This window comes from Haliotis rubra, unplaced genomic scaffold, assembly GCF_003918875.1.
Source record: "Haliotis rubra isolate DU_JTF1 unplaced genomic scaffold, ASM391887v1 Scf318, whole genome shotgun sequence".
Lineage (NCBI taxonomy): Eukaryota > Metazoa > Mollusca > Gastropoda > Lepetellida > Haliotidae > Haliotis > Haliotis rubra.
The window spans coordinates 578622-595161 of record NW_025766989.1 but is presented as its reverse complement, the minus strand read 5'-3'; the positions used below and the strand labels follow the sequence as shown (position 1 = coordinate 595161).

At 38.4% G+C, this 16540-nt stretch overlaps 1 protein-coding gene across 2 annotated transcripts in view; it reads left to right on the top strand.

Annotated features, from left to right (window-relative positions):
- Positions 1-16540, top strand: part of LOC124283592 (disintegrin and metalloproteinase domain-containing protein 9-like) — a 111338-nt gene that overhangs the window by 71441 nt on the left and 23357 nt on the right. For both annotated transcript variants that reach the window (XM_046719579.1, XM_046719578.1), the window contains exon 3: positions 93-169. In XM_046719579.1, coding sequence (XP_046575535.1) covers positions 93-169 — 77 coding nt within the window. The remainder of the gene's footprint in view (positions 1-92; positions 170-16540) is intronic.

The following is a 16540-nucleotide window of genomic DNA, read 5'->3' as shown; positions in this document are numbered from 1 at the left end:
CAAATTTGCTTGTCTAAAATGATGCTCAATGCTTGTAAATTGTCATGACATAATATTGCTGTAATTATTAAATGTCTTTTCATCTTTTTCAGGGAAAACATCTAGACAGTATAACAGTTTTATTCACCGCCTTTAACAGGAGTTTTATACTTGATTTAGCACTTAATAAGTAAGTATGACTTTATTCATCTGTTGTAATACAGAAGTAAGATGTTTTGTGGAAGTGTCAACCTTGATCTGTTGGTTGGTGATAGAAGGCTTCATAGGAGGGTGTCAGTAGGGTAGCCCAGTGGTTAAAGTGTTCGTTGATCAAGCCGAAGACCTGGGTTCAATTCCCCACATGGGTACAATGTGTGAAGCCCATTTCTTCTATCCACATGTGATATTGCAGGAATATTGCTAGAAGCAGCATAAAACCATATTGTCACTCACTGAGCATATTAGTTCAGATGACTAAAGTTGGAAAGAATCCAAACGTTTCAAAACAAATTAGCTAGTTTTTGCTCCTGTGAAGCTCTTCCACAAAACAACTTTTCAAATACTATCTATTAACTCTCCATTTGTCATGTACTTTATTGGTAAGATCAAAATGTGCCGATGTTATGCTACATGATGCATGCTTGTTATAATGCAAAACTTGATATAACACTTACACATGACCAAAACAATGAGTTGAAAGTCTTGATATGGTTTAAACAGTATTTATTCAAAATAAAGACAATACATTAGAAAAACAATACAGAGCCAACAGAAAGGATTGGCAAACAGGCCGAACTAGGTCTATATTAATGCCTCTTGTTTATATCAACTACTATTGGTATTAAAAGCTATTTGCACTTGGCAAGTCTTTGACACATGACACGTGACAAAAAATGTTTTAGTATGTGTAAACTTGCTCCGGTTAAGGTTAGTCTATTACATGCTGTGACATTTCAGATATTGAACAAGTACAGTGTGTGCCTTACATGAGAACAGGACCTGTTGTCAGCATATCTAAGTGGTGTGAGGAGTGAGTGAGTGAGTTTAGTTTTACGCAACACTCAGCAATACTCAAGCTGTATGACGGCGGTCTGTAAATAATCGAGTCTGGACCGACAATCCAGTGATCAAAATTGTGTGAGGAAAGTTTAGTCCAGATCTGTAAGATGAGCTAGAGCAAATAGTGTAATATTTTGTGCCAGGTTCAGAAAAGAACAAAGGCAGGATGGATAGGATTTCTTCCTCATTGTTACAACGCAGTCTGGTGCAGATGCTGTTTCCTTTACCAGGAATGTATCAATTGATGAGCATTCAAGTAAAGATGTTGCAATTTGACAATAAAGAGAATGCATCCAAATTGATTTACAGCATCAACGCCATTGAATAACTAGCCTCCAGTATCAAACAAAACACATTCCACTGGGCCTAACAGCAGTGTTTGCACTTAAACCTGAAAAACTGCAGGCCCAAGGACCCAGAACCATAAAAGTTGTGGGTGTTGATCAGAATGTGTAGGCCCTATATTTTAGCTACAATATAAGTAATTCCCAGCAAACAAAAACTGTGACAACTAACAAACAAAGTTTCACTTACAGACAACAGCTGCTGATTGAAATAAAAACTAGAAATTATTGAATGATATTTTCTGAAAAGTAATGCTCTTAGTTATTGGGGATGAAAAAGCTGTCAACCATAAGGACCTGCAGAAAACAAAAGCTGTGGGTCCGAGTGGTTTTCGGCTTCGGGCCTAAGGACCGACCTTAATTTTGAACGCTGCCTAACAGGCAAAATAGCTGTGAAATTATGTCAATGGATCACCAACAATCAGTGATGACACCAGGTGTGCATGACAAGGGTAAGCATATTATTTATATACTCAATTATACTATGGGTTCTCCCTGGCAATGGCAAAATGGCATACCAGATGAACTGTAGCAGTGATTCTGTGAATAATTGTCAAGATGGTTGTTGTCCTATAATGATTCTCAGTATGACCGCAATATATACATTCAAGCACATGGAGAGTGAGAGATATTCGTGGCCATGATGTTAATGACACTTCCATTAATAGTTGTTCCTATAGCTATCAAAGCAATTGGTAACGTGAATTACTTTCCAATCATGTTTGAGTGGCAAATGAGCCTTGTAATGTCATAGTTGTGTTAATTAGGATACAGTGACTCAGTGAATTCTGAGCTGAAGTGGTGACATAACAGTAAATGGAGGACCTTAGTCACAGATATCTTTAAAAATACACAACCTAATTACATCATACAGGATAGGAAAACATTTATGTATGCCTTAAGTTTATAACTTCTGAAATATATGTGACAGAAGTAATAGCGCCGAGAAAATCTTTGACTTCATATTAAAACCTCCTTCTGATAATCAAAAGTGTTATCGGCTTGTATTAAATTCTGTGACTGAAAGTTATGTAGTTCTGATATTTCAGGGGGCAAAACCCACCACATACCCAACCCCAACCCAACCCCAAATTATTGACCATTTGACAAAATTGTGACTTGAAGGTTTTTTAAAAAAAAGAAAAGTTACAGATAGCACACTATTTCAAACATGAAACATAACTGTCTTTAACCACTGGTTCATAACCCAAGTTTACAAAAACTATTTCGGTTCAGAAAACTTGCAAGAAAAATTCCATCCAATAAATCGAAGTAAAGGATCTCAAGATACAGGTTCGTGTGAGTAAACTGACCAGTTTCTGCCAGAAACTGACATTTGTGTTGTTGTCAAGGTGGATATACGTATTGTCCAGCGTCAGTGATACTAAGCCAAGAGTATCTAAGCACTTGTAATAAAGCTGCTGACTAAAAATAAGCACAGAAAAAATGTAACCAACAGTTCAACATAAAGAACACACCACCCTCACCAAAGCCGTCACCAAATATATTACAAATGATAAGCTCCTGGACACATACTGACATTGTCTGTCTCCAGACCAAGAGATCAAAACAACAAAGGAGTCCAACTCAGTCCAGGAAGAGTGGGCAAAATATACTCTAGACCTGTATTTAAGGGTTGTTCTGGGCTCCTTTTGAAATGTTTATATTCTTTCTTAGATATATATTTTAATATTTTTTAATAAAGATTTCTTTCTTATTAACTTTATTTCTGAGACTGAATGTCCGAGATTCTGACACTGTTCTGTATTTTACCATTGAATCTATGGATCCCAAAATTTAGACTTTTGAAAGACAAGGACCCCTTGTTTCTGTCGCTACTCCATCTACTCCATCTTGTTAACTACAATCACTGGAAGTCATATCAGCCTTAATGCTTTGCAACAGAGTAATTCAAAATATTTATTCAAGACATGGGTCAAGTAGCTTGTATTGTCTGAGGCAGTCTGGGCAGTGTAATGCATTCAGGTGGTAACACTGGTTGTGTGGGTGGTCACGTCTTGTTGAAGTAATCTCTGCTTTATGCATGGGGCACAGTGGGGTCAACACAAACAAGGCCTCATGAATGTGAAGGTGGCAAGATGTGCAAGTTATTCCTTCTTCAACATGGAAGCATTTTTCACACAACTTTGGTAATCATTAAATGTTTTTTTATTCAAAATTCCTTGAAAGGTTTTTGTCCCAGTGCTCCCACTCTCAGTTCCAGTAATGCAGTACAAAGATATGGTTATAGTCTGAAGTCAGAAGTAGTCAGTTAGACTAATACCTTGTCTCTGAAAATATACTGAGGGGAAAAAATAAGGGATCACATGAAATCACAATTATAAGTGTTCCTTTATTTTTTTCCAGGTTTCTTATCAAGTTGTGTGATACAAAGCTTGTGAAGAAACCTGGGAAAAAAATAAAATAAAACTTTTCCTTTCATGTGATACCTTATTTTTTCCCCTCAGTATATATAATTTTAAAGAAACAAATAATACCATTTAAATTGATAAGGAGCCTCAGTAACAAGGGTTGGTTGGTTTGTTGTCTAACGTCACTCTCAGCAATATTGCAGCTAATATGTAAATAATTGAGTCTGGACCAGACAATCCAGTGATCGACAGCATGAGCATCGACCTATTGGGATGCATGACATGTGTCAAGTAAGTCAGCGAGCCTGACCACCTGATCCCGTTAGTTGCCTCTTACCAAGCACGGTTTACTGAAGATTAATTTTAACCCGGATCTTCACAGGTCAATTGACATGGGAGATTCAGAGAAAATCTAGACTTTCTAGGCTTCATTTAGGCTTTAACATTGCAGAAAGGGTTGGGCAAAAGGGGAAGTAATGCAGTTTAGGGAGTGTAAGACACACTAGTAGTGTGTCTAGCTGTTTGCACAGTAAACAGGGTTATAAAAAACTCAAAGGGAACCCTATTTTTATTTCATCAGAACAATAGTTTATTATTCACATTTTGACAAAAATATACCATAAGTAGGAAAAGTATGATATTCGTCAGTTCGTTTTAAATGTAGTTTACTGTAACTATTCCTCAAACAAAAAGGAAGTAGTATGCAGCCTTTGTGAGTGTGAGGGAAAAGGATTTCCACAATTGTGTTATGTTGGGTAACTTTTCTCAGAAACAATTAGCAAATTCTTTAGAATACCCTATTCACTGGAATTTGTTTAATGAGTCAACTTTAAAATATTTTAGGAGATTTCCTTACTTTGTGCCACATGTTCTCTACAAACACAACATGTATCTGAAATTGAAACAGTTTATATACTTGGATCACCACTTTAATATTGCTGAGTGCGTGTATAACTAAATTCACTCCCACCCACTCAACTAAGTGCCTTAAATTGAAACAGTTTATATACTCGGATTGCCACTTTTCACACACAACCAAGTGTCGTAAATTGAAACAGTTTATATACTCGGATAGTCACTTATTCAATCAGCCTTAAATGTTCTCACTCAGCTAAATATCACTTATACACTACATTAACTACATCTTATTACCCCATACCTATTGTAAGATGGATTACAAGGATTGGTCTCTATGTGAAGCCAGGCTGACTGTGGGCGTTCATGCAACAACATCATGGTGTGTTGTTTGAACGACTAGATTGCTTGGCCAGGACGCGTGTTTAGGGGCTGCAGTGATAAAGCTCGAATATGTCACTATGTCACAATAGCTAGAATAAATCACAGACAGTGGTATAAAATAACACTCATGCATTCTATTCATTTCACTCTTATCTTCATTTGCATTTTTTTGGTGTGTGAATCTTAAACTGTATTTGATGATAATTTTAGAAAATTATTTCAAAATGAAACTAAATTAATTTTATTTGGACCAAACATATAACGCATGAAATGTAGAAACCTGTGTCTTGTTTTCATGATATTCAACTTGTAACAAAAGATTACACGTTAAGGAATGACACTTTCCCTACAGTGCACACATATAGTATTATGTTGATGTAAGTTAGTAATGGCAAACTTTAGGGATATCTTTTCTGTGTGTTCTGTAATGAAATGGGCTTGCCTCAGATCAAATTTAGATTGTGGCCTTATAGGAGCGGTCAGTGATCATGAGTCAAAGCCTCAAACACAGACTTGCCTCTAATCTTTGTAAGTTTCAGCAACATGAACATGATGACTTGTGTTTGTTATCATAACAGGATAACAAAACAAAACAGGAGTAAAAAATACTAAAACTTTTCACTCTTTGGGAGCGTTAAATAGAACCCTTCTGTTTTCAAGTTGACCATTGTAGAAGCGTCAGTTCAGATTCCCTGTATACACCCTGATAGCATTTCTTGATTGTCAACAGTCAAGAGTTATTCAGTACAACATCCTTTTGTGCTGAAACAACTCTTTTTGTAATTACATACATGTACAATTAAGATAACAGATAAAAACAGTGATTAAGTGTGAAGTATGTGTCCCAAGTTGTCTCGCACTGCATTGTCAAATCCTGCAGATAATATCCAAATAATTTAATTTAATTTAATTTAATTTCCTATCAAACAGCCTACATTGGTCTAGGTTAGTCTGTTGTACAGACCCTGAAATAAATATAAACAATACAGCCCATGCAAGTCTGAAATGAGGTCTCTGAGCTCCTATTTATGATATTTTATGAATATAATTTAGGAACTGTTTTTTCTGTAATAGCTGTTCATTTGTAAGACTAGATGTTAGTCTAAGTCAAGGTGTGAGGCCTTCCTTTCCTGTCATTCCTGTTGTTTAAGCGTTGGCTCATCACACCGATGACCTGGGTTCGATCCCCACATGGTTACAATGTGTGAAGCCCATTTCTGGTGTCCCCACCGTGATATTGCTGTAACATTGCTAAAAGCTCACTCACTCACTCATGTCATTCATATTTTCTTCCTCCAATGATTGTACAGACAAGGTCGCCTGACACAGATGTAGTCACATATATAAACAAAAGTAATATATGAGCAGTGACATAGAGCACGGCTCGGTCAGGGCTGATAGAAAATGTGCAGTAGAATGATGAGGAGGGTTAACAATGGGGATTTAAATATCTAATGGCAATGAAGTGGTTCTTGACATGTACATATATCATGGCTCCATGGCAGTTAGCCATTGGAATAAATGTTCTTTCAGATGAAGGAACCTGTGAAGAGCTGGGTTAGACTGACTAACTGACTGAGTTTAGTTTTACGCCGCTTTTATCTTTAACATCACGTTGGGGGACACCAGAAATGGGCTTCACACAATGTACCCATGTGGGGATTCGAACCCGGGTCTTCTGGATGACGAGCCAACGCTTTAACCGTTAGGCTACCCCACCGCCCCAGCTGGGATAGAACTGGTCTTCAGCAACCCATGCTTGTCTTAAGAGGTGACTAATGACTGACTGACTTAGCTAGGTTTTACACCGCTTTTAGCAATATTCCAGTAACATCACGGCGGGGAACACCAGAAATGGGCTTCACACATTGTACCCATATGGGGATTCGAACCCGGGTCTTCGGCGTGACGAGCCAACGCTTTAACCACTAGGCTACCCCACCGCCCCAGGTGACTAATGGGATCGGGTGGTCAGGCTTGCTGACTTGGTGTCATTGTATCCCACCTGCATGGATCAATGCTCATGATGTTGATCAACGGATTGTCTGGTCCAGACTGGATCATTTATACACCCACCACAATATAGGTGTAACATTGCTGAGAGTGGCATTAGACAACAAACAAACAATCAGATGAGGGATGTTCTGAATCACCTACTGTGGACTTCACCACATTGGAAAACTTCTGGAACTGATGTTATTTGACTAATTTACTGTCCCTTCAGACTCACTCACTCACTCACTTACATTCATATCCACTTATAGTCGCAAGACACTCTTGTTGTTTGTAACCTGAGAGAATGTCATCCTTGAGAAGTAATTTGATTAGGAAGAAAATGATCTCTCTCACTTTCCCTTTACATGAAATAAATGGAAAAAATAAAAAAATATATGTGAAAATAAAAAAATTCTTTAGTAGTTGCCTCGACAGTTCAGTATGTAATGAACTCTCCATGTGAAATGTCCCTGGAGGCTCCTGGATCTTACATCACTATATATTTCATTCCTGAGATAAGCTATTAGAAAACAGCCTGAAGCTACACGTGGTGGGTTGTCTGACAGGATTATGAGGAATCTAAATCTTGTTATCACCGCAATCACAGACCAGGTTGATACCTATCCTGTATCACTTGCATGATGCGTTTAATTCTATCCATCTAGAAAAACATTCAGTTTCAATTCTAGCTTGACAAGAATGTTTTCCTTCCAATCAGATCTCTTCTTCCACATTGAAGAGTGAATACTTTGCATACCAGCCTGTTACAGCTCACGGAAGCTAGCCAGGAATAATTGTTGATGCAGGATATCGCTATGCGTACAGTCTGTCACAGGATAGATGTAATCTTTCCTCCACATCCTTTTTGGACATCAGAACAGATGTTATTTTGGAGTAATAATGATAACAGCAGTTAAAACCACTCACTCACTCACTCACTCACTCACTCACTCACTCACTCACACGCACGCACGCACGCACGCACGCACGCACTCACTCACTCACTCACTGAAATGAAGCAAGTCTAGATTTCCACAGGTTTTCAATGTTCCATCTTTGTTACTTATTTGTTTCTATCACAATCAGAGTCTGAGCGTTAGTGTATAGGCCCCAGTGATCTAGCAGGTCACTAAATGGATCAGATGGTCAGGCCCGATGAGTGCCCACATCAAGGGATTGTCTGGTCCAGATTTCATTATTTACATTTGGCTGGAAGATCCATGAGTGCAGTATTTAAGTAGGAAAAATTCAAGACGAACACCATCATAGTAACAGCATGGAAGTGTTAGTATGACCTTAAAGGCCAGTTAGCTGTTGAGTAATGTTTGTCCGCTTAGCCCGCAAAACCACTACAGTTTACAGGTCTGGAGCAGGTTAATGAGGAAGTCATTTCAGCACTTGGCAGCGTATCTATATGTACAGGTGCAGGCGAACTGAGGATATTTTGCCAGTCTGTCTGTCACAGGCTTAACTATTCGATTGTTAAGAATAACAATAAGTTCAAGAAATAAATCCTTTGTGCAATTTCCTTACATCTTCTCCATGATAGCAATATAAATCTGTATTGCATAAAAGCATATTATTTGCAGTCCTAAGGATTTATTTGTTCTGTGTAAATATATATACCAAACACCATATCAAACCTGCATGACTGCCCCAACCAGCCATTTTTGTCATCTAATCCCTCTGTCTATTGTTGAAGTCATCTTTGACTTCCATTGTATGATGCAGCAGCACTCAACTCCCAAATCTTCACTGGAATGAATCGCTAAAGGCTAAAATATGGAAAAAAACATTCATACCAAAATGATGACAAATGAAAGAAGCAAATTGCTTTGCGATTTATTTTTACACCGCCACCCATCAAATCAAATACAGGTGTTCCATACTGTACCCTGGTCTTCAAACTTATTTCATATGCCTGGTTAGCAAACTATTCCATTTAGCTGTTAAAGCAAAGCGGCTTTTTTTGTATTAAGGAGTTGAAGTTGATGTCCTCAGACCAATAACATTCATCCTGTGTCATCTTCTAGGAAAAGTCACTGAAAACAAATGTTTGCAATTTGTCGCTGGTCACCTACACTGAAATGCCTCATCCATCAGTGTATTAATGCCACTTAAACTATCACCAGGTTGGTTTGGTGGAAGTTCCACCATCCAGATGCCTCAACTGTGTTCTGTCAGCTGCTATCAGACATCTGGCAAATCTCATCTGAACAATGTTCATTGTCATGGTTGGCTGACTATCAGTGCAGGCTATCTGGCCTAGGTCATCCCTCCCTGATAGAAGCCCAGCCTCACTTATCAGGAACTGATTGTACCCAGACAGACAGCTATCCTACCACACATCTTATTCTTGGTGTCAGAGTCATTGTACTTCAGACTCTCACTGGGCTCTCATACTACTTTAGGGTATTACACACAGAATTCTAAAGTTTATGGACATCCTAGTCTGTCTCCCAGACTCAGAAAATAAATTAAATGGGAAACCTACTTGAGTGTAAAGTTCTTAAATGACATTTAGAAGTGATACACAAAAGGTGAGTATTTACGGATGCCAACTTCTTTAGTTTGAGGAATACATCTAGAATGACTTGAGGAATACATCTAGAATGACTTGAGGAATACATCTAGAATGATTTGCCATCCTTTGCCAAGGATTGTTCTGGGTTCTGTTAGGCTTGTTTTGTAGAAATAGTTTTTTCTTGTTTTTGAATAAGTTAACTTGTTTCTGTGATGAAATGTCAGCCTATAAACACCCTTGAAGGTCAGCCACTTCAGAGATGGACAGCAAGGAGGGTAATTTCATGTCACTGTTGTGCACCATTCAGATAGTGTGGGAAGATCTAAAAAGGTAAAAGCTTCCAAGCCATGGTTACACATGAAAAGATTGCAAAGCTGGACAGAAAAGTCTGAGATTGTAGGATGTTGGAAGCCACCTGTGTCGTTCTATGGAAAAAAGACTACAAAGATATATCAGCACTGGAAGGGCCTGTGGTGATTTTGAAAAAATAAATTGTTTCAGGAAAGTGTGGAATAGAGGAAAACATATACGTAGGTTTACAAGATTAGAAAAATTGAAATTACTGCAAATAGATTATTTTACTTAAATAAAATGAAGATGCCATCCCACCTCATGGAATGAAATGGTGATTGTTGACGTAGATATAAGTAAGAAGGTTGAAAGTTACAATTGTTTTTGGCAAAACAGTTCTGGATTTATGTAATGCAGTAAGACAGTTCATTGAAGACTTGTAATTGACAAATAGGTTTCAACTTCTGTTGTTCCTTGCGTGCAACATTCTGTCACAGGTAGTGCTACCTTCATCATAGAGATTCCTGTTGTTTTATGCTGTTTATTGTCATGTGTTGCTGATATTGCCCATAAACTGTACCTCTGGTAGTGACCGGTCAGTTGGGGTAGCCTAGTGGTTAAAGCGTTCGCATGTCACTCCAAAGACATGGGTTTGATTCCCAACATGGGTACAATGTGTGAAACCCATTTCTGCTGTTCCCCACCATGATATTGCTAGAATATTGCTAACAGCAGCATAAAACCAAACTCTCTCACTCACTCTTGTTGTGACCAATAAGAAATGGTTCTGGTTTAATTTTCTTATTTACTTTAACATATATTTTGTGTCATTCTCAGTCCTTCAGAAATCAGATACTGCCATACTATATATAAGGACAAAATCAATACTAAAACAGCCATCGAGAATGTTTAAGTTATTGAGACTTCTACCATGAAAATTGATGGCAGAACCAGGGCAATATAGAGCATGGTCCAGCCAGATATGTCATTTAAATGTTAGCAGGCCTCAAAAGTAATCTTAAACACCCTTACATGACCGAATTTATCTAGTACCTTTGATAAAAGTACATAAAAGAGTATTTTCTTTTTGAATGCATACTATGAATTTAAAGGCATTGATTCATTACAAACTTGTGAAGAATTTTTCAAGTTACTTAGGCTAGAGGGAATGCAATGGGATCCTAACTTTGGAAGGAAGATCTTTTGAAATCCTTCCTTGGGTATTTTTTAATCTTAATATGAAGGATTCAGTGTCTTCTTGTCTAAGCCAGGGGTTACAAAAATCTCTTTTTGGAATAATTTTGAATGGAAATTATGATCAAAGGAGAAAATAGCACCAATCCTCTTATCTGTGGAAATACCAAATCAATCATACCTTATACATTTATCAAATGGAAGTGGAGAAATCTAATTTTAGCAAGTTACAGGTAGAATGAATATTGATTTTGACAGCACTTTTCATGATCACACTTTGTTCAAGTATCTTACTTGTCGAAGTTTGTTGAAATGAATGATAGACGATTTGTTAGCGATTATTAAGTTTGACACTTAAATGTGGTGCTCTTGAGGTGACTATAGCCAACATAATGCTACTTAACAAGACTTGTTAATAATGGAGATATGGCCAACATAATGCTACTTTACAAGACTTGTTAATAATGGAGATATGGCCAACATAATGCTACTTAACAAGACTTGTTAATAATGGAGATATGGCCAACATAATGCTACTTAACAAGACTTGTTAACAAGACTTGTTAATAATGGAGATATGGCCAACATAATGCTACTTAACAAGACTTGTTAATAATGGAGATATGGCCAACATAATGCTACTTAACAAGACTTGTTAATAAAAGAGATATGGCCAACATAATGCTACTTAACAAGACTTGTTAATAATGGAGATATGGCCAACATTATGCTACTTAACAAGACTTGTTAATAATGGAGATATGGTCAACATTATGCAAGTTTACAAGACTTGTCAGTAACAGGAATATAATGACAAGTTAAGAAGATTCATAAAAAAGGAGATAATTCAATATCCTACAATGTAAATCAGACTTTTCAAAATGAGAAACATCATGCAAAGTCAACATGGCTGTTCATCAAGAGAGGTATATTCAACAAGAAACAATCTGTCAATACACATGTCAGTTGCAAGAGAAAGTTAGAATCATACGAGTTAACAGGACATGTCAGGAACAGAGATAAAATTTTCTTCTGAAAACTGTTTTCTGGAATGATGAGGCCAAATGCCAAAGCTTTCATCATCTCGTCTCTTAAAGCAACATCTGTACAGAGACCATATAACCTGGTCTCTGATCTGTACAACCTCGACTTACGAAATTTGGTGGCAGGATGTTTGTGCTGGTGAGATGAGTGCCTAGGTCATGTTACTAAAATTGCCTGAGGGTAACATATGAACCAAGGGAGGGTGGGGAGAGCACCTGTTCTCCTCACCACTGACACTGCAAGTAGGTATGTAAGGGGGCAAGATGTCCTTGGTGTCAGTGGTTCAATCTGTGCTGATAGTCTCCCTCAGCCAATGGAGTCTCAAGGATTCCATAGGTGTCTGTAGCGAATACAAATACACAATGGCATTTACAACCTGATCAGATATAACATAGTTTATATTTGGGTTTATGTTTTCTCAGGAATGTACAGATTTTAGCACTTTTATTAGGTTGAGTCTTATCCTGGATTTGAACCCACAATCTCAGTGTCAGGCACTTAAACACCAGGTCCTATATTATCGAAGCTCTCCTACCACTAAGATAGTCGTAAGTTAAAGTTAATCTTAGCGCTAAGAGAGCTTCGAAAATCTAGCCCCTGGACACAAAGTCAACAATCTATCCACTCAGCCACTCAGTGGTTTTCAGTAAATATATACTTTGATTACATGATCCAATCATGTCACTATATTCTTAATGTCAATAATAGATACTAGACAACCGTGATCTCATAAGTGTAAGGTTTATGATCTTCTTTATTGGCTGATGATGAGGTTAGCAGTGACACAGATCTCGGGCATGAAGATCTAGTATTAAAGATACATGCCATAGTGGCAGAGGAATTGAGGTGTAATGGATAGAGGTTTATCATTGGTTACTACAGTATTTATGGCCCATTGACAGGAAGTCTCAAAGTTGTTATCACACACTGATACCACCAGACTTGTGGTACCTCTCTGCAGTCAGTAATACATTGTGATATAGATAGTACCTAGCTCAGACTCATTATAGTACAAAGGAAGGCTTGCCGATCAAGGCAGGACCTGCAATAGTCAGACTCATTCTGGTACAGATGGAAGACTTGCCATCAGGTCAGGATCTGCACTCCTCTGACTTGTTATAGTACAGATGGAAGGCTTGCCACCAGGTCAGGATCTGCAATAGTCTGACTTGTTATAGTACAGATGGAAGGCTTGCCATCAGGGCAGGACCTGCAATAGTCTGACTCGTTATAGTACAGATGGAGGGCTTGCCATCAGGGCAGGACCTGCAATAGTCTGACTTGTTATAGTTCAGATGGAAGGCTTGCCACCAGGGCAGGACCTGCAATAGTCTGACCCCTTATGGTACAGATGGAAGGCTTGCCATCAGGTCAGGATCTGCACTCCTCTGACTCGTTATAGTACAGATGGAAGGCTTGCCATCAGGGCAGGACCTGCAATAGTCTGACTCGTTATAGTACAGATGGAAGGCTTGCCATCAGGGCAGGACCAGCAATAGTCTGACTCGTTATAGTACAGATGGAAGGCTTGCCATCAGGGCAGGACCAGCAATAGTCTGACTCGTTATAGTACAGATGGAAGGCTTGCCATCAGGGCAGGACCTGCAATAGTCTGACTCGTTATAGTACAGATGGAAGGCTTGCCATCAGGGCAGGACCTGTAATAGTCTGACCCCTTATAGTACAGATGGAAGGCTTGCTGACCAGGCCAGGACCTGAAATACTTTTCCATTCACATGTGAAACTTCACAGGATTTACATTCTGGTGAGGCTGGGCCTTAAGCTGAGAGAGTGCTCCTTCATTGTGATGTATGCTATAAGGTTCACGCCAGTCACAGACTTGAGTTGCTGCTGATCAATTTGTTCTTCAAAGGGGTGTTCGTGTGAAATCAGAGCAAACTGTGCATTTCAGTGTTTCAATTCTTTTGAAGGTTAAAGTTATTTGATCTGTCATGCAATGTTGGAATGACTCACAACAGAAAGCTGCAAAACTGAGTTCACTTTGCCCTTGGTGATGAGGAAGTAAATCTAGAGATTGTGAGGTGAATTCTGGTGTAAATCTGCATTGCTGAAATGGTTCCAAGCTACTGACTCATGGCCATACAGGCCCTGATACAAATATATACAAATATATCCACTACAGCCCATACAAATCTTTATTAGCTGGCAAATCAAAATTACTGCAATTTCAGACTGAAATATAGAGAGTCTCAGCACTCATTGTTTTTAATACTGAGATGATTAGATAAATCCTATGCATGTTATATATGGGATTACACTTTTTCAGTAAAGTACAGATTCTAGCACTTTTTGTTGGGTTGAGTTGGTCATCTAACACTCTCAGTCGCATTCGCCCGGAAAAAATAGAAGTCATAAAAAAAGTTCATAGTCAAAAAATAAAATATATTAAAAAGTAGCCCTGAGACTTTCTTCATTTTCAGTAGCTGTGGAAATCTAGGCTTGCCACATTTTCTAGACTTGCATAGGCTTTCTTGGGTATACTTGCTTCAGGGTGTGTATGACAGACTATGACTCAATGTAATTGTTGTGCAGTTAAGCAGGGTGAGCTCTATCAGCCATTGTAAAAGCTGTTGTACGTTGGTCGTCCTATAGCATTAATATTTTAACTATATGAAGCAAGTTTTCTATGTCTGTTTAAACATTATTCACTGAAAACACTGCTTGAGAATTCAAGACATTTATAAAGTAAAGGTATATCTTTTATGTAGTTACTTAGTGAAACCACAAAGGATTCCAAACCAATTTAGATACAGGATTATCAAGTAGCTTCTGTCTATCTGCCATTTGAGGAATTGTCACATTTACATACAGACCACATTTAGGCTTGTACTCAATGAAGGGAGGATACTAGTTACATGATCAAAGGATTCATCCCATTTCCACTGAATGATGAATATAAGAATCCAGGTTTGATGTTGACTTCAAGCCTGTATGTCTTCATCCAGAGCTGGGGCGATGGGGTAGCCTAGTGGTTAAAGCGTTTGCTCGTCATGCTGAAGACCTGGGTTAGATTCCCCACCTGGGTACAATGTGTGAAGCCCATTTCTGGTGTCACCCACGATATTGCTGGAATATTGCTAAAAGCGGTGTAGAACTAGACTTGCTCATCCAGAGCTGCATGACATTCTGGTCTCTAAACAGACAAGAGCTCTGGTACTGGACAAACAATGTATGTGGCCTGTAGCATTTGATAAGAGGAAGACATCACTTAAACATTACTTTCGTAGGTCAGGCAAAGTTCATCAGCTGATTTTTCTCAACTACTGTGGCAACTTGTGTCTGGCATTAAATGTCAAGTGTTTGATTTGAGATGGTTTCAGTTCTCATTATGATTGTTGTCCATTTACAGTAAAGTTCACACCGGAGATGAAATGTCTTCAAAGACTGATGAAAGCTTCTTCATAGCTGATGGATACCTCATTGAGGCCTTGTCTCATTAGTGTCTGGGGTTTACCATTTTTCAACACCTTAATTAGCTTATTTGGTGTAAGATGTCATTGTCAATTCAGTTGATGTCGATGTTTGTGAAGCTGTTATGAGTAAAGGCTGGTAGGTTTCAAAGTAGTAGGTGTGGTAAATATTTCGCTTATCTTTTCAATAGGGAACCTGCTATATTGATCGATACTCGGTGTCGTTGTGTAACTCACAGTAGACTAAACCTTATGTACATAGTAACCACTAAATTTGTTCAGTCACATTAATTATGTCTGCCATGAAAAGTCTCTAATGTTAATGAAATCACATTTATCACTGTATATGGACACGTTTGTGATTAAGGTACGTCCACAATTATTCTGGTCTTTGTGCTGCTGGTAGTAATGAATACTAACTAAAGGACCTGATTAAATGAACACATGCCCAAGGTGAAGTAAGTTAAAGTAACCATTCAGGCATTTCTGTGCCCAGTGAAGATCCGGGTAGGGATCGGTCCTAAGCAATCCATGCTTGTATGAGACGATTAATGGGGTTGGGGGGCCAGTTGTTTGATAAAGGTAATAAAACCTGTGATAAAATGTTACACTCAAGAAGAAAAGAAACTTTTAAAAGTGCATTTGTTTATCAAGATTCTTCTTCTGTCACTATCAATCTTGAGCTGAACTTCTAAACAGACCTTTTCATGTTTTTAAGTTTGGGGAGGCTGAGACTTCTGTAAGAATCAGAATATGTTTTCAGTCTGTCCTTTGTGGAGTTTTTTTGTTGTTGTTGATGACGTGAAAAAGACCACATGATGTAAATTACAATGGAAAGAACATTATATTACCCCAAAGGTGTTTACTGTACTGGGTAGAAGTGATGATCATCATCAACGACAATCAGTTTTCACCAGTGAAGAGGACCGCCTCCGTGGCGTAGTGGTTAGAGCGTCTGCCCAGAGAGCGGAAGGTCGCGGATTCGATCCCCGACCGGAGTCAGTATAATGTGTCTGAGTGGGGTATTCATGCTTCACTGCGGCATGGTATCGCAGTGGGCTAGCACTA